This window comes from Panthera onca, chromosome B3, assembly GCF_046562875.1.
Source record: "Panthera onca isolate mPanOnc1 chromosome B3, mPanOnc1 haplotype 2, whole genome shotgun sequence".
Classification (NCBI taxonomy): Eukaryota; Metazoa; Chordata; class Mammalia; order Carnivora; family Felidae; genus Panthera; species Panthera onca.
This window is the reverse complement of record NC_138344.1, coordinates 121,060,267-121,083,281: the sequence shown is the minus strand read 5'-3', so window position 1 is coordinate 121,083,281 and position 23,015 is coordinate 121,060,267. Positions and strand designations below refer to the sequence as shown.

Sequence of the window (23,015 nt, the reverse complement as noted above, 5' to 3'; positions counted from 1 at the left end):
AAGGCCCAACCCAGACGTTTGTTTTCACCGGGTCCAGCTTACCGCCAGGCACAGCGTTACCAAAAAAGGCCTTTCTCCTGCCAGAGCGCTTGGCTGCGTACGGCTGTGCAGCGGGGTGACGCGAGGTTCAGCCCGGGCCTCTTCGAAGGCTGAGCCAGTTGGCGGCAGGGATGCCAGGCCGAAGAGTCCCCAGCCCGACCCATCTCTGCCACAAAGGGCTCGAAACGGCTCGGGGACAGAAGGGAGACTGCAGGGAACTTAGAAATGTGTGGACACGCTGCGACCTTCTCACCCTTAAGGTTGGGCGGTGGTCTCTGGAAAGGCCAAGTGGAGAGTTGACCAGTTTAGAGGGGGACAGTTCTCTGAGGGTGTCAGCTCAGATGGCACGCTGGAGGAGGGACAACCATAGGAAGTAAATTCAGGGAGGACTGCAGGCGTTTCCTCCTTGAGCCTGGTTGAACCTGGCTTTGCTGGTCTCCCAGAACCCACCTCCAGTCTCTCCACCTGCTGTCTTAGGTCGAGCCCCAGACCAACCCCATCCTTCCCACCCACACCGTGGACACAGCACTGTCACATGGGCTTCGCCTTCCAGGGAGAATCTATCTCCAAAACATTGATGTTCTTGCTTCTCACAATCCTGGACACAACCCCAAATAGGGCCATCTCAGACAAGCAGTTAGGACAAAACTGACCACCATAAATGACGGTGATTCTTTGAGGGTGGAAGGGTGTCAAGAGAACTATGCTTTTTAAATTAAAGGATTATGAGACTGTAATGGAAGTTTGTTTAAATGCATGTTTATTTCTAACTCAGTGTGTCTGAAGACACCCGGCATGTATGTGTATATATATCTCTCCTTTAGTAACAGCGAAGACAGAGACAGACAGGGAGATGGAGACATATGTGCACGCATACCAAACATAACACTGTGACATAGACTCCAACTTGCTTTCTCTAGCAGCCTGGCTGGAGGATTGGGGCTAGGTTGCTGTTCCTCAGTATTTTTGGTTTAATAAAGGGATGGGCTGGATAAATATTAATGTAAAGAAATGGGTGAAGCAGCCTAGCCAAAGCTAATGAGCCTGGAGCCCTGGGCTGGTGGGGATGTCACTCCATTTCCCAGCCCTATGTTTTGACTCACTCCAGGATAGCTGTGGTGTGGGGAGGGCTGAAGTTTGGAAGGGTGAGGCAATGCCCTGGAGCAGCTCTTTACAGAGGAATCACTGCTGGGAGCCAGTCAGCCTGGGAAAGTTTATTATTGTTGGGGGGTGCACAGCGAGCTCCCTTTTTTTCTTTTTTTTTCTTTTTGCAATAACAGAAATCCGGCTGCTCTGAGATGAAAGAGGGGTTCCCTAGGGCTCTTCCTTCCCCTTTTCTCCCCATCCTTAAAATTCCCCTTCCTTTGCACCTCTGACCCCAGAATGAGCGGGAGAACCATGTGCTGAGGAGTGCTGGGTGGCAGAACAGTCTCTGAAGGTCAAGTGTCAAAATAAAAATAAATACATCTTGTTTCTTACACTCAACTTTATTACAATTAGTAGTAACAGTAGTGATGTGCATAATGACCCTCACATTTTATGCAATTTACAAAGTACTTTCACATGTTAAGTAGCAATAGTACCACCATTAATATCAATACTACTAATAACCAACACTTACTTCCTGTGAAGCCTGACACTGTGCTCTACACAGCGTATGGTGTGTTTGTTTCAGTCTGTGGCAGTGGCAGATCCAAAACTTCTTTATGTGTGAGAACTCACTGGCACAACCTGTTTGGAAAAGGAAGGATGGGGGTTGGTTATGAAGGTGTATTTTGCATAGCGCTTTACATGAGATTGTATGTAACAAAGAAGGGCCGATGGAAATTGTGAACACTGCAAATCACCTTTGAGAACCTAAGCTTGTCACAACTACCTCTCAAACCAGAATTACTGGATGCAGATCCCACCTCCATCTCTAATGGCCGTGTGACCTTGGGCAAGTCATTTAACCTCTTTACTTTCTGAGCCTGCAAAACAGCTAATGATAGAATCTACCTGGGAGACAGTATTGAGAGTTTAATGATGACGCAGGAAAACCACCTGGCAGTGTCTGGCTCACAGCAATCTCAGTGAGTTACCTCCTATTATGACAAAAAACAAAACAAAATCCCAAACAATTCTAGTAAGGTGGGGGCTATGATCCCATTTTACAGAGGGAACACAGGTGATGTGAAAGAAAGTAACTAGCTCAAGGTCACAAAGCTAGTAAATGATACAGAGGAAATTCCAACCAGGTTCAACAAACTCCAGAACCTGAAAGCCCCTTGTATTGCTTCCTCTCCTCCAGCCTAGCTCATGATAATCTCAATTTTCATGAGGGTGGGATGAGGGTGGGAGGAGCAGACCCAGTACTTAGGAGAATCAGTGGAACTGTCCTAACTAGAGCTACGACCAACCTTATCTGTTTTGCAATAAGCCATAATGATGAGCAGTGATCCCCTAACGGAAAAGACATCACGGCCTTGCTCAGCTTTCTGAGCACTACGGAATGAAATCACAACATGTGAGAAAGAATCCTGAAACTGCCACCGTGCTTTACAAAGAGATAGCAATATTATTAAATGCTGCTCCACCTTCTTTTATCAAACCAGGAAAAAGCACTCACCTGTTTGGCCTCTGCAGCACCTTCCCCCTCCCTGCCCCCAACTGCAGCTGTGAGCAGCCAGTAGCTTGTTTTCCTTAAAGGCCTCCGGGTGCTCTGGGTGCTCGCTCGTAGCGTCTTTAGACATTAAGCCAAAATTTTTAGAGTGCGACTGGGGGGGAGGAGTAGCTCACCCTGAATTCATTTAGCTCTGTCGTTGAAACTCGGGCTCCTAAACGAGAGCACAAAAAGAAATCGAAAAGGCAGTTTCTGGACCAATGGAAAACAGCTAATTTTGCAGGTGCTTTGGCATCAATGGTAGCAATGAATGTAACATCCATACCGGCGGGGGTGGGAGAGGTTTGATTACAGATGAAATGGGTAGTACCCTAAACGAAATTCGCAACGAAAATCTTGAAACTGGACATTTAAATTCACTGCCCGGGGTGGGGTAGGGAGCGGGATCGGAAATGACGCTTGTGGTTTTTTAATGCGTTTTTACTTGGGAAAGCCGGGCGGGGAGAGGAAAGGTCATCGTCTGTTTAATTTCCACCCCCAGCCCTGGACTTCCAGCATTAGCTCGCCCGGCCTCAGCTGTTGTACACACACGGTGAGGGGGGAGGGGAAGGCGGAGGCGCGGAGGCGGGGCCGACTGGGAGGAATCTGGGCGTCCTGCCGCGCATGCGCCTTCCCCGAGCAACAAGTGGGCTCCACAGACAGAGGAAGTGTAAGGGGGGGGGGGGGAGAACTGGTGCAGAGCATGGTGGTGACGTCAGCGCTCCGCCCGGGCGGCATCCCGCGCGGCCAAGCCGGGGACAGCGCGAGCCGCAGCGCGAGCGGGAGCGCCGAGACGCGCCTCCGGAACGTAGAGTAACAATCACAACCCCACATTCCGGGCGAGTGCGAGCGGGAAGGGATGCGACCCGGGCCGAGGCGCCGCGCGAGCGCCCTGCAGCCAACGTGAGCGCCGCCAGCCGCGGCGGCCCGGGCGCCGGCCAGGCCTGGGGGCGGCGGGAGCCTGCTTGCGTGCGCTCCTCTCCTCTGCTCTCGTGCGTTCTGGAAGCAGTGGCCGCGGCGGCTCCCTTCGGCCGTGCAAACCCAGCCGCCGCCAGCGGAACGGCCGACGCTGCGGAGGGGAGAAGCACCTCTCGGCTGCCACCCCCTCCCTCCCCCGACCCTCCGGGGAAGCAGCGACTTCAGCAAGATTGGACCCGGGCACCGGGTGGCACTGAACCCTCTAGCCTTCGCCCCGGGGAGCCTGGCGGGGAGAGGACGCAGCTCGTAGCGGGGCCCCTAGGGGAGAGGAAGAGACAGCCCCTTTCGAGCTTCCAAGCACCAGCCACTCCGGGGAGGGGGCCAAGAGCCAACGGCGGCCAGCACTCGGCACCCTCGCCCCCTCCCCTCGGGCCCGACGCTTCCAGCCCGGGTGCGCGGCACCAGGAAGAAGGCGCCTGAGCTCCCCTCCCGACGAGACAGCCGCAGTAGGAGGTGGGGGCGAGGAGCGGGCTGAACTCGTCCGCCGCCCCGGCGGTGGAGCCCCCGCGGAGAGGCGCTGCGCCGGCGGTGGAGACTCGCGCTCCCTCCAACCCCTGGGGCAGAACTTTCTCGCCCCCCCTTCCTCCCCCGCAGCCGGACTCCCTCCCCAGCCGGCCAGTCCTCCCGGAGGAGAAGGCGCCGCGGAGACAGCCTGGGCGGGGGCCTACCTTCCCCAGGGCGGGCATCATGTCGGCGGCGCAGGTGTCCTCGTCCCGGAGACAATCTTGCTACCTGTGCGACCTGCCCCGCATGCCCTGGGCCATGATCTGGGACTTCTCGGAACCCGTATGCCGCGGTTGCGTCAACTACGAGGGCGCCGATCGCATCGAGTTCGTGATCGAGACCGCGCGCCAGCTGAAGCGGGCGCACGGCTGCTTTCAGGACGGCCGCTCCCCCGGGCCGCCGCCGCCCGTCGGGGTCAAGACGGTGGCCCTGTCGGCTAAAGAGGCGGCGGCGGCGGCAGCGGCGGCAGCTGCCGCCGCACAGCAACAGCAGCAGCAGCAACAGCAGCAGCAACAGCAGCAGCAGCAGCAGCAACAGCAACAACAGCTCAACCACGTCGATGGTTCCAGCAAGCCTGCGGTGCTGGCGGCCCCGTCCGGCCTGGAGCGCTATGGCCTGAGCGCTGCCGCCGCCGCTGCCGCTGCCGCCGCCGCCGCGGTGGAGCAGCGCAGCCGCTTCGAGTATCCTCCACCGCCGGTGAGCCTGGGAAGCAGCAGCCACGCCGCGCGGCTGCCCAACGGCCTGGGGGGCCCAAATGGTTTCCCCAAGCCAACACCGGAGGAGGGACCCCCAGAGCTGAACCGCCAGAGCCCCAACTCCTCTTCAGCCGCGGCGTCGGTGGCGTCTCGGCGCGGGACGCACGGTGGGCTAGTGACGGGGCTGCCCAACCCGGGGGGCGGTGGAGGCCCCCAGCTCACGGTGCCCCCCAACCTGCTGCCGCAGACGCTGCTTAATGGCCCGGCCAGTGCCGCCGTGCTGCCCCCACCGCCGCCGCACGGCCTGGGCAGCCGTGGGCCCCCGACGCCCGCGCCCCCAGGGGCGCCCGGGGGCCCCGCTTGTCTGGGGGGCGCCCCAGGCGTATCAGCCGCGTCGTCCTCAGCGTCGTCTTCCACCTCGTCGTCAGTGGCCGAGGTGGGTGTAGGTGCTGGCGGCAAAAGGCCCGGCTCGGTATCGAGTACAGACCAGGAGCGCGAGCTGAAGGAGAAGCAGCGGAACGCCGAGGCCCTGGCTGAGCTGAGCGAGAGCCTGCGCAACCGCGCGGAGGAGTGGGCCAACAAGCCTAAGATGGTCCGCGACACGCTGCTCACGCTGGCTGGCTGTACGCCCTACGAGGTGCGTTTCAAGAAGGACCACTCTCTGCTGGGCCGCGTCTTTGCCTTCGATGCTGTCTCCAAGCCGGGCATGGACTACGAGTTGAAGCTGTTCATCGAGTACCCCACGGGCTCAGGCAACGTGTACTCCAGCGCATCTGGTGTGGCCAAGCAGATGTACCAGGACTGTATGAAGGACTTCGGCCGGGGTCTCTCCTCCGGCTTCAAGTATCTGGAGTACGAAAAAAAGCACGGCTCCGGGGACTGGCGCCTACTTGGAGACCTGCTGCCTGAGGCCGTGCGCTTCTTCAAGGAGGGCGTGCCCGGCGCCGACATGCTGCCCCAGCCCTACCTGGACGCCAGCTGCCCCATGCTGCCCACGGCGCTGGTGAGTCTAAGCCGCGCCCCCAGCGCGCCCCCGGGCACCGGGGCCCTGCCGCCTGCTGCCCCTTCGGGTCGGGGCACAGCTGCCAGTCTTCGCAAGAGGAAGGCGTCCCCTGAGCCCCCGGATTCCGCCGAGGGCGCCCTGAAGCTGGGCGAGGAGCAGCAGAGGCAGCAGTGGATGGCGAACCAGAGCGAGGCACTAAAGCTCACCATGACGGCCGGGGGCTTTGCGGCGCCCGGGCATGCCGCCGGAGGGCCGCCCCCACCGCCTCCGCCCCTGGGACCCCATTCCAACCGGACCACCCCGCCCGAGTCAGCCCCCCAGAACGGCCCTTCCCCCATGGCCGCCCTCATGTCGGTGGCAGACACTCTGGGCACTGCGCACTCGCCCAAGGACGGCAGCTCCGTGCACTCCACCACTGCGTCCGCGCGGCGCAACAGCAGCAGCCCGGTGTCACCGGCCTCGGTGCCCGGGCAGCGCCGCTTGGCATCACGGAACGGGGACCTGAATTTACAGGTGGCGCCCCCGCCTCCTAGCACCCACCCGGGCATGGACCAAGTGCACCCCCAAAACATTCCGGATTCCCCTATGGCCAACAGCGGGCCCCTCTGCTGTACCATTTGCCACGAACGTTTGGAGGACACGCATTTCGTTCAGTGCCCATCCGTCCCCAGCCACAAATTCTGTTTCCCTTGCTCTAGAGAGAGTATCAAGGCCCAGGGGGCCACCGGCGAGGTGTACTGCCCCAGCGGAGAGAAATGCCCCCTGGTTGGGTCGAATGTACCTTGGGCCTTCATGCAGGGCGAAATCGCGACGATCTTAGCTGGAGATGTTAAAGTGAAAAAGGAGAGAGACCCTTGAACCACAAGACAGCCACCTCCTTTGCCCCTGACCGGCTCCTCTCCGATCCAGAGGGCCCCTCCCCCACCCCCCTCCCCCCTTCCTTCCCTCACCCCCAAGATGTAGAATTGTGAATATAACAAACTGCAAAAAGTTAGTCTTATGTATAGACATTATTTTCGTCGTATGTTTCTATATTTTGAAACAAAAGGTATGTAACTTCTTCATTTGAAGGATAAGCTGGTTTGTGTTAAGCAGTATAATATTGGTTGGGTCATTTGCATCATTTCGTTAGCATTTATTTGGTGGCAGAGTGTTTGCCTAGGTACCGAATTAATAGCCCTTAGCAACGACTGCTGCTGGTGTGTATTTTTGTAAATGTTATGCACTCTCTGAAAGGAAAAAAAAAACACAAAAGAAAATGACTTTTTGTTTTGTTTTGCCAAGGCCAGTGTTGCTGCCTAAAAAAAAAAAAAAAAAAAAAAAAAAAAAAAAAAAAAGCTATAAAATGGTGAAAGCTTCTTTCTAAACAGCCCCAAGTGTTGAAGTCTTCACTTTATTTTGTTGGTTTTGTTCCGTTTTGTTTTGTTACTCTGTTTTGTTTGCAAAATGGTAAGGGGGAGGTGTTGGGGGGGATGGGGTGTTTTTTGTTGCAAGTTTGTGAGGGAAAATGTTTTGGTTTGTTTCTACTGACCTGGATGTGTTGGATCTTCACGTGTTGTTTTGTTTTTGTTTTATTGATGCACGGATGCTTTTGAACAGTAGAGCGAAATGCTAGACATGGGGAGTCTGCTCTGTTTGTCCTTTATACATTTCTGTAGTTAACAGAACACTGTAATGTGCCTTGGAGCTTAGTAACTTGTAATAAATTCAATTGATATTAATTCTGCCCTGAGTCAGCAAGTGTGTTTTTCTAGAGCTAAGGCCACATAGTTCCAACACAGGGGACACCCTCCCTACCAGCAGAGGACACAAATGCTGGTGCCTTTGCAAGCCCTGAGAGGTTGGCATCTGTAGAAGGCCTTGTGCTGGCTGACTGCCCCTCCCCCCCCCCCCCCCCCCCCCCCCGTACCAGGCTATTTACATTCACCTCTGGGGGCGGGATGGTTGCTGACTAAGCAATTTCTGTTTACTCTTCTGCATCTCTATTTTCCCCATGCACGCCCCAGCTGCAAATGGCATTGTCAGGAACTCTCCAGTGCAGCTGTGACTTGAGTTCAAGTGGGAAAAAGCAAAACAAAAAAGCTAAGATGCTTTGCCTCTTCGATGTGGCAGAAATCAGGCCACATGTAAAGCAAAAACGCCAGAGAGCTGGGAGCTGTCCGTGGAGGCATGAAGGGTGTGGGCAACAGGGAAACACAAGCATGGACTGAGCCAGGAGAGTTGCCAGCAGCTTCCAGCTGATGTATTGGAAAAGCAGGGCCACCTCATTCATCACTCCTGTTTCTTCTCTTTATGATAAGTACTTCCAAAGGCTGGACACTTAGCTGGTGAGAATTGTGGGGAGCGGAGGAGGAGAAAAGCCAAATCCAGTTCCTGAGGCAAAGGTCACTTATGACATCAAGTAAAACCCATTCCCACCGGTGAAGAAATTCAAGTATTCGTCTAGTCAACTTTTGGGCAGCATTTGTGAGGTACAGAGGGGTGGGGAAAGGGACCAGGACTGGAATGTCCCTCGGAGCTCTGAGCCCCCTGGGCTGAGACCAGACTGGAGCTCTCCCAGAGCTAGGGCAAGGCAAACAAACCTGGTTTGGACCTTGTACTTTGTGGGAGGCAAATGGAAGAGGAGAAAACGGAGGGAGGTAGCAAAACAAAACCTATCTGAAATTCACTCCTGGTCACACCCCAGTCCTGAGAGCTGTTTGGGCTGGCCCAGGATAGTCCCATCAAGGTGAGGAATAGGAATAGATGAACAAGAGAGGAGACCTGGTGTCTCCAACCCATTCCCATCAAAGAGGGTGCAGGAGCAGGTGGGGAGGGAGGCGGGTATGGGTGCAGGCATGTTTGGGGAAAAGCAAATCACTGGTTAGCCCAGAACACCGGTGTGGAGGTTGGGTTGGTGTTGGGACTCGCTGTTAATAACACCCTTTTAGTTTCTGTTCCTGCTTTGCCACTACCATCACTGAAGTAGTGGAAACCATGACTCTGTGTGTGTGTGTGTGTTGTGTGTGTGTGTGCGCGCGTGCGTGTGTGTGTTGGGGGTGTGGATAACTGGCAATTGATGGATTTGCTGCAGCCTCTTAATCCTGGTACATGGGAGGTGCCTGTCTCACCTCTTTAAGAATCTCCCCACATATAAATAGATATGCGTGTCAGCTTCCTGCAAATGTGTCCTTGCATTTTCGTCTCCTGCCAAGTGTTGTATTGGTGCTTATGAGTCATGAAACCTATTTTCATCCTCAGGGGTAATTAACTTGGGGGTGATAATGCATAGCAGACTGTAGGAAGAGTTAATTCTAAAACCCATCCTCGCGGCTACCAATCACGCATTTCACTTAAAGGTCTGGGTTGGCTTTTCTCATAAGCTCATTAATAAAAACCAAGCATGTTTCGCCTGGAAGATCCTCTAAGGTGCTCCCAACCCCCACTCGCAGCACACACACTCTTCAAATGGGTAAAGCACAGGAGCCTGAGAATACAGAGAGAGAGTGTCATGGGTGTATTTTAACCACCATTGGAATGAAGGAGCCGTGGGTGCCGCCATGGCATTGAACTGCGCATGTGGACTTTGATGTGTGGATTACCTGTCTGGACATAGACCTGCGAGTATAGTCCAGTGGCTCCAAGTGGGAGTTTGGTCCTGTTATTGCCTCTGTGTGCACATCTGCTGCCGGGGGCCTGCCACTGTGTCTTCATTGCTATGGTATTACCTTCAGGAACTTTTAGGATTACAAGACCCTCGCTTTAGTGCACATAGGTAGGAAAGGGGCCTGTCATTAAGAGCTGAGAACAGTGGAGTTTGCTCCTTCTTGTTGCTGGGTGCATTATTAGCGGGAGAGGCAGTAGCTGTAATAATGAGGCATCCAGCAAAGGCCGCCAGTTTGGTTTCACTAAGGAAGCCTGCCTTGATGAGGCCTGGGGGAGAGGAGGGAGGGAGTGGGAGGGAGAGCAAGGGTTGGGTGGAACTCTGGCTGGAAGTGAATTATAATGGCACAGTTAATTAAAGTTTACCATAGCCAGGGGCCATTTGTTAAATGGCGGCTCTCTCTTCTCTTTTTTTGGAACCATGTGACCTTTCTCCTCCCTCAGACCCATTCAGCCGCTAGTCTGGTTGCCTTAACCAGTCTTGCTTTGATCCTTCAGCTAGATTCCCCCTTCCCTGAAGCTTTCCGCATTGCGCGCCTAGGAAGCATTTTCTTCTCCCGCACGAAAGGATTCTTACGGGTTTCAGAGATTCAGATGGAGATGTCTGGATGAGCCTAGGCTTCTTCATCGCCAGTTCACCCTGGCTTTCCCCATCTCTGCCATTTCCCGTCCTTCTTGCTGCCTTCCCCCACAGAGCCAAGGTGGCCAACATTTAATAATACATATTGTGTTTATTTATATGCATTGTTGGCACAGCTAATCCAAGTTGGATGTTTCTTTTAGAGGACACAGGGGTAAGGCAAGGAGGGTTTTGAGAGAATGGGCTGATGGGGTCATTTTTTGACCTTGATCTCTGAAGACTGCACCATCAGAGAGCCACTGCATCCTGCACTCACATGTGAACCCACTCCGCTCATGTGGGCATGGATGCCCGCGTTACCAAATGTACGATTCATGGGTGCATTCGCACGTGCATCTAGCCCAAGCTGTTAAGGTAGTGACTACTCAAATTCACTTTTGCTTTCTCCCAGACCTTATCAAATCCAGGAAATGAGAACCGGGAACGACCATACAGTCATCTAGTGAAATGCTTTCTAAACCTGAGGTCAGAGACACCATAGAAAAAAATCTGATAAAAATGATGGATCCTTCCCCAGAATGTACAGGTGCCCTCACACACATGAATTTGCATACATTTTCTTTCCTTTTTAATATAAATTTTATGTGTTTATTTTTAAATAGAGGAAACATTTCTTTGGTTCAAAAATTCAGAAGGTGCAAAGGGGAATATGGTACCATCGTAAGGCCTTCTTTGTGCGAAAGGCCCTGCCCATGCTCAGTTCCCTTCTGGGATACAACCAGTGTTCCCTGATTTGTAGAGGAGTCTGTGCGCATATAAAGCCCAACCACAGAACCTGAGGTTGGAACTTAGGTCTAGTCCATCCACCTTATAAAGATAAGGCCGCCAAGGCACAGAGAGAGGAAGTAACTTGTCTATGGTCACACAGTGGCAGAGCCTGGACTAAATCCCTATAAGGGAACTGCTCTGATGGACATTTCCTACAATAAGTAAGTAAGTAAATAATAAATAGATAAATAAATAAATAAATTAATTAATTAATTAAATAAAATAAAAATAAAGTAAGGACACTTGACCTAACCAGAGCAGTATATGAGAAAAGGCGACGACAAGGCGGGCAAAGGACTGTGAGTGCCTGATGGGGTGGGGCTCAGAGATTTCACTAACTCTTGGAGGACTAGGGACAGGCATTTATTTGTCCCTTGGTTTCTTGTAGCCATTCCACTTGGGGACGAGGATGTTCAGAGAAGTTTCCAGGTTCCTGACTGTGAATGTGAGAGGAACCTGAGCCAGTGGTCTTTTCTTGACCTTTGAGCTGTGGGTCTTTGCACCACCTCCCCCTTTGCTGATCAGAAACTTCTGATGATTTAGACAGATAAGCAAGCATCTGGGCATAGAAGTAAGTAGGAAGAGAGAAAAAAGATCAACCAGGACTCTTCCTGCCTTCCAGTGAGCTAGTTTGGGGCCTCTCTCCTCCCTTCCTGTCACCCACCTCTGCCTGGCTGTGTCTCCCCACTGACAGAGGGAACTAAAGGGGACAAGGAGCACCCCATGTGCTGTGCGATGTGCTGGGTAGGTGCACACTAGGCCATCCAAGCTTTAGGCCAGCCTAGGAGGAGGGTGTGATGATTCCCATTTTACAGATGTGCCAACTGAGCTCAGAGAGGTTAAATACACAAGGGCATCCCTGTTATGTTATTCAAGTCCAGGGCAGCCTGGATTCTTCCCAGGACTCCTATGTCCTTCCAAGCAAAATGCCTCTGACTTCTGACCCTAAGGGCCCAGGAAATCCAGGCTCAGAGCTTAAACCCGTCCCTCAGCCCCCTTTCATCTTCCAGAGTCTCAGTGTGAGCCTGGCCAGTGCCAGTGAGCAAGACTGCCTACAGCAGGGGCTGCCGGGATGCCCTAGCAGAGGGCGTTTCTTGGGCTCAGTGTTTTGGGGACACGCAGTGGTGCTGTTCAGACAATATGTGCAGTCAGAGTAAGATTTGTTCTCAAGTCTCCCTCAACCACGTGCTACCTGCAAACTTAAAGAATGAGCGCACCTCTGTCTCAGTTTTGACTGAACAGAGAGGTGGGCAGGAAGCAAATGGGGATTCTAATTTCTAGGGCACATCGCTTCTGATGCGGAACATCAGCCTCATGAGCCACCATCTTCCCTGGCGCTCTTGCTTCAGTTAGGGGAAAAGAAGTGGCAATGAACTCTTGAGCTTGGCCTGGTTGTCCTGTCTCTTTTGGAGTCTCAGGTATCAGAGATTGATATAAGGTATAAGAGGTCGTGTGCAGTCTCTATGAAGTCTGTGTTTAGTGTTGGGGTTTGATCCAGGAAAGCATACCTCTCTGTGAGCACCAGATTGTGGACCCCCAATTAATGGGTCCCTGGTTCAGGCCAGACGCAAGCGGAGTGTCCCAACCCCCCAGCTGGTCTCTTGTTGGCTGTAGTCGCTGCTCACTCCAGGACACGGCTCCGGAGTAGTCAATTCTTTAACACATCTGAGCATGTCACACCCTTGCTAAGAAACATCCCTTGGCTCCCTGTTACCTATAGGACAAAGTCCAGATTCCTTGGCTCCACAATTTCCCTCTGCCAGGGGTAGGGTATTTTAATTTTTAAAAAGATATGACATGTACATGGTTAAAAAAAAAAAAAGAAAGAAAGAAAGAAAAAGAAAATCACACAGCACGAAAAGAGGCTCAGCGAAAAGTTGGTCACTCTCCTTCCCGTTCCAGGTCTCCAGTCCCGCTCTCCCAAGGGAAGCATTGTGGGCAGTTATTTGGGCTATACTTTTAGTATTAGATGCACAAAGAAGTTAAGGTTTATAATATGTATCTTCTGGGGGTAGATACCGAGACAAGCCGAAGACAAGACAAAAGGTCCAAGGCAAGGAGCCGGACCTGGGTCAGGGGTATCTGAGTCTGGGGTGTCTCCTAACCCCACAGCCAGGGGTTAGCTGTTATTCTTCACAGGCTCCGGACAAAGGGTGTGTGTGTGTGTGTGTGTGTGTGTGTGTGTGTGTGTGTGTCCCTGGCCCACACCCAGTGCACCTGCACCACTGTGATGTGTTGGGCTCCCCTGTGTGGTGTAGGGGGTTCTCTGGAGGGAATGGGGGTGGGGAGAAGTGGGGCAGTGGCCATGGAGGCCAGGTATCTCCTGCAGTGTGCTTTCTCTCCCAACACCCACCACAGACAGCTCAGTGAAGCCGGCTCAACTGCTTCCCTAGGTGACAGACCAGGAACCTGTGGCTAAAAGAAAGAGCAAGGGAGGAACATTATTGAGTACACCTTTGGAGCAGACAGCCGGCCAGGCATTGTCATATACTATTTCTCTTTTATTATGGCTGCTTGTTGCATTACTCTCCGGGGACAGGAAAGTACCCACAGTAGGTACTATTATCACTCCCATTTTCCAGACAACACAACCGAAGGCCAGAGCTGTAAATAACTTGCCCTTGCCTGGCCGCGGGCCTCCTCTCCCATCTGGAGGCTAACCTCGCGCTCCCCTAGCCCCACGCTCCCTCCCAGCCTCACTCTTGCCTCACTCTTCCCCAACGCAAACCCTTCCAGGGAGGCCTGGCTTTTGTCGCAAGGACTGAGCGCTTGAAATCCAGGCCACGGGGGTTGGTGGCTCAGGAGCCGCGACTCCAGGGGGTCCGGCTGCCTCGGAGAACAGGTTTGGGTCGCTGGGGGAGCCGGGGCGACGCTGGCGGCCAGCACCCCGGGAGAGGCAGCTGTGGAATGCCGGCCACGTGAACGCGAAGGAATTAACTCTGCGCCCCTGGGTCTCGGCCCAGACGGTCACGTGACCACCTCCTACAAACTCGCCCCTCCCCTCCTCGTCGGCTTGGAGCTGTAGGCCCGCAGTGCTCTGTCTGGCCAGGGTCAGGCGACCGACTCCCGAGACTCCTGGCTCGGGGAGTTGCCAACAAGCCCAATTCGCTGGGGGTGAGGGAGCCCTCTAGCATTAGGATCGTTTTAGGGGACGGAGAGAGAGGTGTCCGGGGAGCTCCCCAGGGCAGGACAGGAAAGGGGAAGAGGTGGGGACCCCAGAGCAAGAGCTGCTGTGGGCTCCCTGCCCCCCATTACGGGGAGGCAGTTAAACTACCTGGCCAGGCCATCTGCCCGGAGGCAGCTTCTCCGGCTCCAGCCCCGTCCTGCCCCAGAAGGATCTCCATGCCACTTGGGTGAGTGGAACAACTCAGCTGGCAGGCAGGGCCAGCCCCAGCCAGGCTGGGAGAGCTGGCACCCTGCAGCCCCTGGTCAGCCTCAGGCACAGCCCACACATAACCGGCTCCTACCAGTGGGCCGCCGTGCCCCTCCCCCACAGAGGCGGAAGGGGTCAGCAGGTGTCTGCCAGCCAAAGCCGCTGGCTGCCTCCAGCGCCCTGGGGAAAGGGAGGGCCTCTGACAGCCTGCACCAACTTTTCTTAATTCCACATGGTTCAGGTCAAGCCCTTCTCCCTGGGAAGCAGCTGAGTCAGAGCCTGCAGCCTCCTTATCCCTTCATCTCCTGTCCCACCTGCCGGTGACTTCTTCCCAGGGCTCTCTCTCCTCCCCACTGAGGCTGAGTGCCTGAAGCAGGGCTCCTGTTCCCTCAGGATTGCAGAGGCGGTGGGAGACACCTAGAGCCCAGGCTGTTGCTTGTCTGAAAGGATGCACCCTCTCCTTTTGTTCCCCCAGTCCTCTTGCTTCTCCTTCAGTGCTTCTCATCGCCCAACAGATACCAACTGATTAATGTCTGGGTTCAAATCCTGACTCTGCTGTTAACTTCAGGCAAGTTGCTTGATCTCTCAGGGCCTTAGGGTCCTCCTGTGAAACGGGATTACCCCTCACAAGGATGTTGGAAGAATTAAAACACATAATGCAAGTCAGCAAGGCTCTCAATGAATGTTGGCAGTATTGCTGCCCTTACTCTTGCTTGGCCCAGGTGCTCCCTCCCTCGCATGCCCCTGCCCCCAGTGCTGGGAGGGGCAGAGGACGGATAAGTGCTCTGACCGAGGGGCCCCAGGAGCACAGATGGGGCCTGTCCCATCTGGGGCACTGGAAAAGTCCCCTTCCAGAAGGTCAGGCTTATAAAGGAAGGAGAGAGGTGGGGGGAAGGGGACTAGGAGGCAGGAGATCACGGTTCCATTGGAGAAGGGCAAGGAGTTAGCTTGGTTTGGCTGGTGGGTGGGGAGAGGTCCAACAAGCAGGACCTCCTGAGCCAAGCTGAGGAGCTTGGAATTAATCCTGAAGGGCCTTTGAAAAATACAAGCGGAGGGACACAGTCTGATTTGCTGTTTGGTTTACTTTCCGGCAGTAGTGTGAGGACTAGATTAGCCGGGAAAGAGAACGAAGGCTAGGAAACCAGCTAGAAGGCGATGGTAGGATCCAGGCAGGAGGTGCTGAAGCCAAAGTAAGGAAGGGCAGTGGTATAGGGAGGGGCTCAGAGATGTTGGGAGGAGGGAAGGCAGGCCCCAGTGTGAGATGCACTCAGGTGCATGAGGGACAGGCAGAGGAAGGAAGGAGGCTGGGCTAGCCCTCAGGCAATGCAGCATGGGGGCAGGTTTAGGGGAAGAGGTCTGGTCACTTTTGGACACTGCCTGAGGTGCCATGGGCCAACTGGGGGGGCGATGCCAGGTAGGTAGGTGGACATGCCTGTCTGGACTCTGCAGACAGGTCTGGGCAGGAGCAGAAGAGGGGTTGTCTTCCTTGTGGGTGGCATCGGAGGCGTGAGTTTGCAAGAGGTCCCTGAGGGAAAGCGGGCAGAATGACAAGGCTGTGGAATACTGGGAGCACTCACCTTCCAGGGCTGGGGGAGGAGATGAGTAGCCGGAGGGGTGGGAGGACAGCCACAGGAAAGAGTGTCCTGCCTGCCAAAGGAGATGCTGTGGATAGGGCTGGGTGCTGGCCTAGATGGAGGAAGATCAGGCCGGAAAGGTGTCCGTTCAATTCGGCAGCAGGGAGGTCCCCGGAGACCCTAACCAGAGCAATATGTGCAGGATGGAGGTGGGGGGGGGGGGGGAGTGCAGGGGCAGCAGAAGACCCAGCTTGTCCCCAGAGTCTTGGCCCTGAAGGGAAGCGGAGACCTTGGCAGCCAGGGGCGGGTGGGTGGGGTCTCTCTGGTGCACACTGAGAGAGACATAAGCACATCTATAGGGAAAAGCTAGTGGAGAAGGAGTGGTTGAATATACCAGAAGGGGGATGGTAATGAATGAGTGACAGCCCCCAAGAGGGGAGGAGACATCCAGGAGAAGCAGTGCAGGGTACTGAAGAGTCATACTAAAATAGCCGCCATCTACATTGTGTCTCCTATGTGCCAGGCACCGGTCTAAGTGCTTTATAGATGCTAACCTGCTCAGTCCGCACAACAGCCCTAGGAGGTAGGTGCCGTTATTATGCACATTTTACAGAGGAAGGATATAGACAGAGAAAGGTTAAGTAGCTTGCTCAAGGTTATAAAGCTACCATGTGATGCTGCCGGTATGCTGGGAGTTGAACCCAGGCAGGGTGCCTCCAGAGATGTGTAATGGCCCAGAGCGTGGATTCTGGAGCCAGACAGCCCGGGTTTGTATCCCGGCTTCTCCGTTTACTTGCTTTCCCCTCTGTCCCTCAGTTTCCCCACCAGGAAGATAAGTATGAGAATTATACCTAATTCATAGTGCTGCTGGGTGGATTATATGTGTAAATGCCTGGAAAACGCTCAGAGAAGGGCTTGGGACAGGGAAGGCACAGGTGGAGGGACTCACCTGCGACAGGATTGGGTGCCTCTTCCACTGAGAGCAGCGGGAAGAAGCCAGCAAAGGGCTGATGGAGGGCTTCTCGTAAAGTGTTTGCCTATTTATGGGCCCTCTCTTGGGTCAGACAGGGCTCTCTGCTGGCAGCTTTGGATGCTGCTTGCACTAGAAGCCGTCAGGACTTCTCTGCTCAGTCGCTGTGGGACCTTCTGCATGTGACTGTAAGCCTCAGCATCCTCCCAGGCCAAGAGGGGCAGTGATGCCTGCCTGCCAGGCTGTGGGGAGGATGCTAACACTCATCCTGCAGAAGCTCCCTCTACCGCTTCTACAAACATCGAAGAATGGCAGGGGCCAGGCACTGTTCTGGAGTGAAATTATTAGTATTTTTCTTGACGCCTCAGCACAGTACCTAGATGCTCATTAAATGTTGGTCAGACGAGGAAAGAGGGTGTCTCCCGCATGGAATGAGAAACAGGTGAAGGAAGAGGTGCTAGAATTAATTAGAAGAGGAATGTGGGTAGAGCCCCCCTCGCCCCTTTGCTCCATAACATGCACCCTCAGATGTCCTCAGGGGTCACTTGCCTCACCCCTTCTGGGACAGCATTTGCTCTGTGGGCTGATGGGCAGATCCCTGGTTACATGCACATGCGACCTAGAAGATAAGAGTTGGGGTTGTGTGCACCTGGGGATGGGAAGCCCGGCCTCTGGGCCAGCGGAGGATTTGCTTCCGAAGACCTTTGCTCTGAGGGCTCCTTGAAATCAAACCCACTTGACTCGGCTGCATGATTTCCCCAGTTACGGGAGGAGTTTGTTCCGGGGATAGTGTGGGTTCTGGGCAGGACTGGCTTCAGGAGCGTGGACCTGTGAGGTCATACCAAGCCCCAGATTTGAAAGGGATGGTTTAATGCTTTGCTGTTGTCATCTTGAAGTTCTTAATGATTTTGAGCAAGGGGTCCTACGTTTTCATTTTGCACGGGCCCTGCTAATTATGTGGCCTGTCCTGGTTCTCGGCCCTGGGGTGCTTGCGGTCTCCCTGCCCATAATGAACCTGGGAGGGCCCGCATCTGCGCGTGACAGAAGCTGAGAGCTTCATGGCCAGGCCAGAGGGGCTGGGGAAGGCAGCCTTTGTCTCTGTCCCTCCAGAGGCCTGGGGTAGGGGTGAGATTTGTGGTATTGGGTAAAGCACGCTGGTCAGACAACTGGGTTTGTATCCTCACTCTGCCACCAGGCAGCTGTGTGCTCTTAAGCAGGTAATGGACATCTCTGAGCCTGTTTCCTCATCTGTAGAATGGGGATAGGGTGACCACATCACAGTACGAGGGTTAAATTAGCTAATGTATGGAAAGTACTTGGTTCATAGCTGGTGCTTAGCTGATGTCTGCTGGTAAGTGTGTGGTTGGGGTAGAAGGGCAGTTGGATTGAGGGTAACATGCTCCTGCTCTAGCCGACTGTGGGAGAAGAGGCATTGAGGCCCCTCTCTGCCATCCTTGGAACCATCTTCCAGGAAATGGGTGGTCAGCTCTTCCTTCAAAGTGGCCCCCATAGGGAGAACAAATCCCAGCTCTGGTCCAGCGGTCAGAATTTTAGGCTGCCAGGACAAGTTCCGGGGCCCTGAGGGACCCTGCTCCACCCTCCCCGCACCTTTGCACAGCCTGGTTTCCCAAGACCTTTTCCACTGGAACGCAGACCTGCCTCTGCACATGGTGTCTAGGCTAGTCCAGCTTTCCCTGTATAATAGCAGTGAGCCTTCTTTCCGCAGGCCCTCCCCCTCCTGGGGACAGAGGCATGGCCTGAGGTCACATGCTGCCTCCTTTTCAACCCCCTTTTGTCCCCACCCCTTTTCTGATCCTTGACTTACCCTGAGCTGGATTAAGACCTTTAAGCAGCCCAGAGAGCTGGGAGGTTGAGGTGTACCTCCCCCCACTCATCTCCATGCAAACTCAAAATAAAAACCACTCTAAATCTTAAAATTAGTGTGAGGAAGTCCAACAAAGTTCTGATTTTTCCCAGGGTGACTACTTCCTTGCTATTTTTGAAATACTAGGAATCAGCCCTTTAAAAAAACCAAACGAAAACCAGGACACTGTTGATGCCCTTTTACTGCCAGTGCCCTAAGCACACGCTTAATCTGTCTGTTGGGCAACCTGGCCTCGCCTGCCCCCTCCCCTGTGCCAGAGCCGGACAGAGGACTGGCCTGCAATACAGGGCATTGGGTCACTCTACCCAGAGACTTCCCCAGGGGAGAGGGAAGCCCAGGGCCAATCAGCCCCTGTTGGGGAGGTGACATCAGGAAAGCCCAGAAGGTTCCACTTCCGCCCCTGCCACGGGTTGGGGGGGTGGGGTGCACCCTCTCCTCCCCACTAGAGAGCAGCCAGAGCCAGCCCGGGCCCCCTTCCAGTCCTCCAGCTGGCCAAGGACGGCTGGGCTGGGCTGTGTCAGTCCCCAGGCCTGTTGCCCTGTACTCCACACCTGTCAGGCAGGTCTCCCTGCCCTGAGCCACTCCTCGTCCTCCCTGTGGGGGAGGGAGCCAGCGAGTGCTGGGACTTCTGCAGACTGGCTTTTCCAGATCCTGCTTGTAAACTCTGGTTACAAATGAACCCCACATGTCTGATGAGGAGGGTACAGCGGTAGGAGGTAGAGAAGGTGAGGCAGGAGTCGATGCACAAGCAGCAAGTCCAGTCCTCCTCAAGCACAATCAGGGAGCGCCCCAGAGAAACAGGATCCCGAGCATCCTAGAAAATTCTAAATGGGAGGGGCCTTTTAGAGCACTCCATTCTGCAGAGAGAAAACAGGCCTAGAAAGAGAAGAGCAGGTGGCTACCACAAGGTGAGCAGCAGACACATGGCAGGTCGAACAAAGCCCTCTTGGCCTTGTCTCAGTCCTCCGTTCTCCCTGAGTGAGGTAAGAGGACAGTCCTCTACCCCTGTCTGCTCCTCCCCCAGCGTCCCCTGCCTGCTACCCTGCCTGCCTTCTTGCTCCGCTGTCCTCCACCCAATCAGCACCCTGGGCCTATCCATTGTCCCCTTTCCCCTCACCAGGGGAACACTCATTTATTCGTTGAGTGTCTGGCCTATACAAAGCCATGTGTTCTTCTGGATAACAAACCAAAGCCAGAGGTTAGATGTTTTCTGCAGGCAATTTCACATTCCAAGGGAGAGAAGGGAAGGAATGAGTAGATTTGGGGCACTTTACAGGTGCAGGGCGTTTCCCCTACATGACTGTGACCTTGGGAGTACCTCCATCCCAGTGATGAGCTCTGGAGTCACAGTTTCAAAGCACTGGGCTCAAGGTTTCAAAGCAGCCATGCTCTGGCTGGAGCCTGCCTCCAGACCTATGCCCTTGCTTCTGCAGCGCACAACCTTACAACCCAGCCTGAAGGCTGCAGCCTGCAGTGAGCAGTCTGCATGATCTCATTTCATCCTTACAGCGCCCCTGACAGAGCCACTGCTATCCCGCCTTTTTACAGAGGAAGCAACTGAGGCCCAGGGACACCCAACTAGAAACGATCGGAGCTGGAATTTGAACCCAGGGCTTCATGCTGTAGGTCCACGTGCTTGATCACGGCGCGGTCTGAGTCCTGCCACACACGTCCAGCCCCTTGTCCCATGGCCTGCAGTCTTGGGCTGTGTGTTTCAAGCCAGGTGTCTGGAGTCTCCCTGGGGAGGGCAGGGGCTGCAGGTCCTCGTTCTGAAGCTGGTGTTGGCAGACCGCCACTCTGGTAAGGCTTGGCAAGGAGGAGTTGCCGATATGGGCTAAGAGTGCAGCTTGACATGTGTGTCTTTTGCTCTCTTGCCCTTTTTTGGGGTTCTAGCTTTGTCCCCATTGTTCTGGGGGGGATTGATTAGGCTGTGTTTCCTTCCTCACCAAGTGCTTGCCCAGCAAAGGCGATAAAATACACAGATGGGGTGCTTGGAAAGAATTCTTTCAGGCTTTGGGATTAGATAGAAGGGGGTTCAGATTTCTTCTGTACTAGTGATCTTGGAGAAGTCACTCCGAGAGTCAAGTTTCTGTTCTGTGAGGTAGAAAGAATGGTGCTTCCTTCAAAGCAGGATACAGGGAATCAAGTGAGATACCAGATGATCGTGAACTATGAGGTCCTCTCTAATTGTTGATTGCGATGCACTGATGCTATTATCTTCCTAAAGGAAAGAGTCAGTTTGGGGGTTAGTGCAGGTGGTTGGTTGGGAGAGTGACAAGTGGAAGGCTGGGAGGCTGTTGGTAACGTGGATTGTGCCCCAGAGCCCTGAGACTCCTGAGCTACAGGGGGAAGGCTACAGGTGGGGCTGTCCCCTGTGCCCTGGCGTATCAAGAACCTCACTTCACCTGGGTTGCTGGGGGAGTGACAGGGGTTCACACTGCTCAGGGGTGGAATGCACCAATTGACCCTCCAGAGCGCAGGGCCCCAGGGCCTGTTGCCAGATAGGAGCGGCCACATTCCCTTCTGAGCTGATTCTACCCCCAAGAGTCCCCTCCCCCCAAAGAGGGGCTCTCTGACGTGTCAGGGATTCTTGTTTCCAATGAGCCTGGTAGCTGTGGGGCGATTGGAGGATAGAAGGAAACTGCCTAAATGGAGCCAGGGGTCCATGGCTAGAAGAGGAGGGCCCTCCTGCTCCCGGCTGATGCACTCTTCCTAGATTATGTAACCATCTCCCTCAGCCCCCTGCAGGGTATGTACACATGATAACTTAGAAGAGATACCCATCTGGTTGAGGCAGGTCATCAAAGCTGGGAGCAGTCCCTGCCAAACAGGAACATCCTGCCCCCCTCAGCTGCGCAGATGCTTGGGTTATTTGGGAGGAATGAGAGATATAATCACGTTTTCAGTCAGGCAGCATGGCCTGTCCTTGCTTTATGGGGTCTTCTAGTCAATCATGATTTCTTCAGCATTTGGAATGTGGTCATACATAAGCCAAAGTCCTTGTTGATGTGCTCAGCTTAATGAGGAAGAGTTCCACAAACACACGGCTTGGTAATGGAGGGACCTCGGTTTTAGGTTGGGCACTTTGGCTTGGGTTTTGACAGGTGAGTAGGAGCTCATGAGCAGCGAGAGGGAAATTCCAGGTCTTCCTTGTCCACCATTTAAGATCAGAAACCACCCTTCGTGGAATACATGAGTGCGGGGAGGTGCTCTAAGTCTGTAGGAAAGCATGACTCAGGAATGAAGCCATTCCGGGTCTGATGGTGAATCTCCCTGATACTGGAATTTTGGCCTCCCCCCCCCCCCCCCCCATCAGGCCTCTAGCCCTTCCCTGGGCTCAGCCAGAAGAAGATTTGGCCAACCTAAATTTTTCTCTCTGAGGGAGCCGTCCAGCGCCTGGATAGCTGGGAGCACAGAGGTCAAGGGAGGACCTTTTAGTGGTGCTGCAGAGAGTGAGCACACAGATGAGAGGCTTTCCACCCCACCCTGACCGCACCTCCTGCCTGGGACGCCCTCTTAACCTGCTCTTGCCTGGTCCTGAAACAGCCCAGCCTGGGCCCTGACCTGCCATTCTAGATCTCTCATTTGGCTCAGTGGTTCAGAACCTAAACTCCTGCATGACTATCTTCAGGCATTCCCGAGGTCCTGAGCTTGCCCAAACCACCTGATTGATTCTGGAGCCCTCTTAGGGACTCTCATGTAAGTCCTCATAAATCCCCAAAGTCACAGTCCCAGACCTAAGCTCCGTGCCCACAGGCAGTCACCGACTCGAACATGGCAGAGCCAGGGTTCATCATTTCCAGGACCAGATGGACCGGCCGCAGGGCGGAGCGCGTGGAACGTTTGTGACCACAGCGCCCCATCACCTAAGCAGCAGGGAGTGCAAAGTGGGTTTGGTCTCAGCTGAATTTCTTTCAACGAATGAAAGGTCTATCATGTCTTACCTCTTCTCTCTCTCTCCCTCTCTCTCTCTCTCTCTCTCTTTCTCTCTCTCTGTTTGTTTTAAGCAGGCTCTACGCCCAACGTGGGGCTTGAACTCACGACCCCAAGATCAAAGGCATGCTCGACTCACTGAGCCAGCCAGGTGCCCCTGGATCTTACCGACTTTCAAATTAGAGTTTCCCCATGTGGCGAGTAAGAGTGGAGCTTCATTGGGACGCCTGGGTGGCTCCGTCGGTTAAGCGTCTGACTTCAGCTCGGGTCATGATCTCACGGTTTGTGGGTTCGAGCCCCGTGTCAGGCTCTGTGCTGATAGCTTGGAGCCTGGAGTCTGCTTCGGATTCTGTGTCTCCTCTCTCTCTGC

General features: G+C 54.4%; 1 protein-coding gene and 2 long non-coding RNA genes across 3 annotated transcripts in view; all 3 read left to right on the top strand.

The window, feature by feature from the left end:
* LOC132670126 (uncharacterized) overlaps positions 1–23,015 on the top strand; it is a 277,363-nt gene that overhangs the window by 30,062 nt on the left and 224,286 nt on the right. The gene's annotated exons all lie outside the window — the stretch shown is intronic.
* On the top strand, positions 3,141–7,581 carry IRF2BPL (interferon regulatory factor 2 binding protein like). Its single transcript, XM_060628638.3, has one exon. The coding sequence runs from the start codon at positions 4,346–4,348 to the stop codon at positions 6,716–6,718; it is 2,373 nt and encodes a 790-aa protein (XP_060484621.1). The 5' UTR covers positions 3,141–4,345; the 3' UTR covers positions 6,719–7,581.
* Positions 13,924–23,014, top strand: LOC145715536 (uncharacterized). The gene is made up of 3 exons (XR_014137753.1): positions 13,924–14,263; positions 14,759–14,851; positions 22,723–23,014. It is a non-coding gene; the product is annotated as an uncharacterized LOC145715536 (long non-coding RNA).

Coding starts and splice junctions, on each gene's coding strand:
- IRF2BPL (XM_060628638.3), top strand. CDS start 4,346: ATGTCGGCGGCGCAGGTGTCCTCGTCCCGGAGACAATCTTGCTACCTG.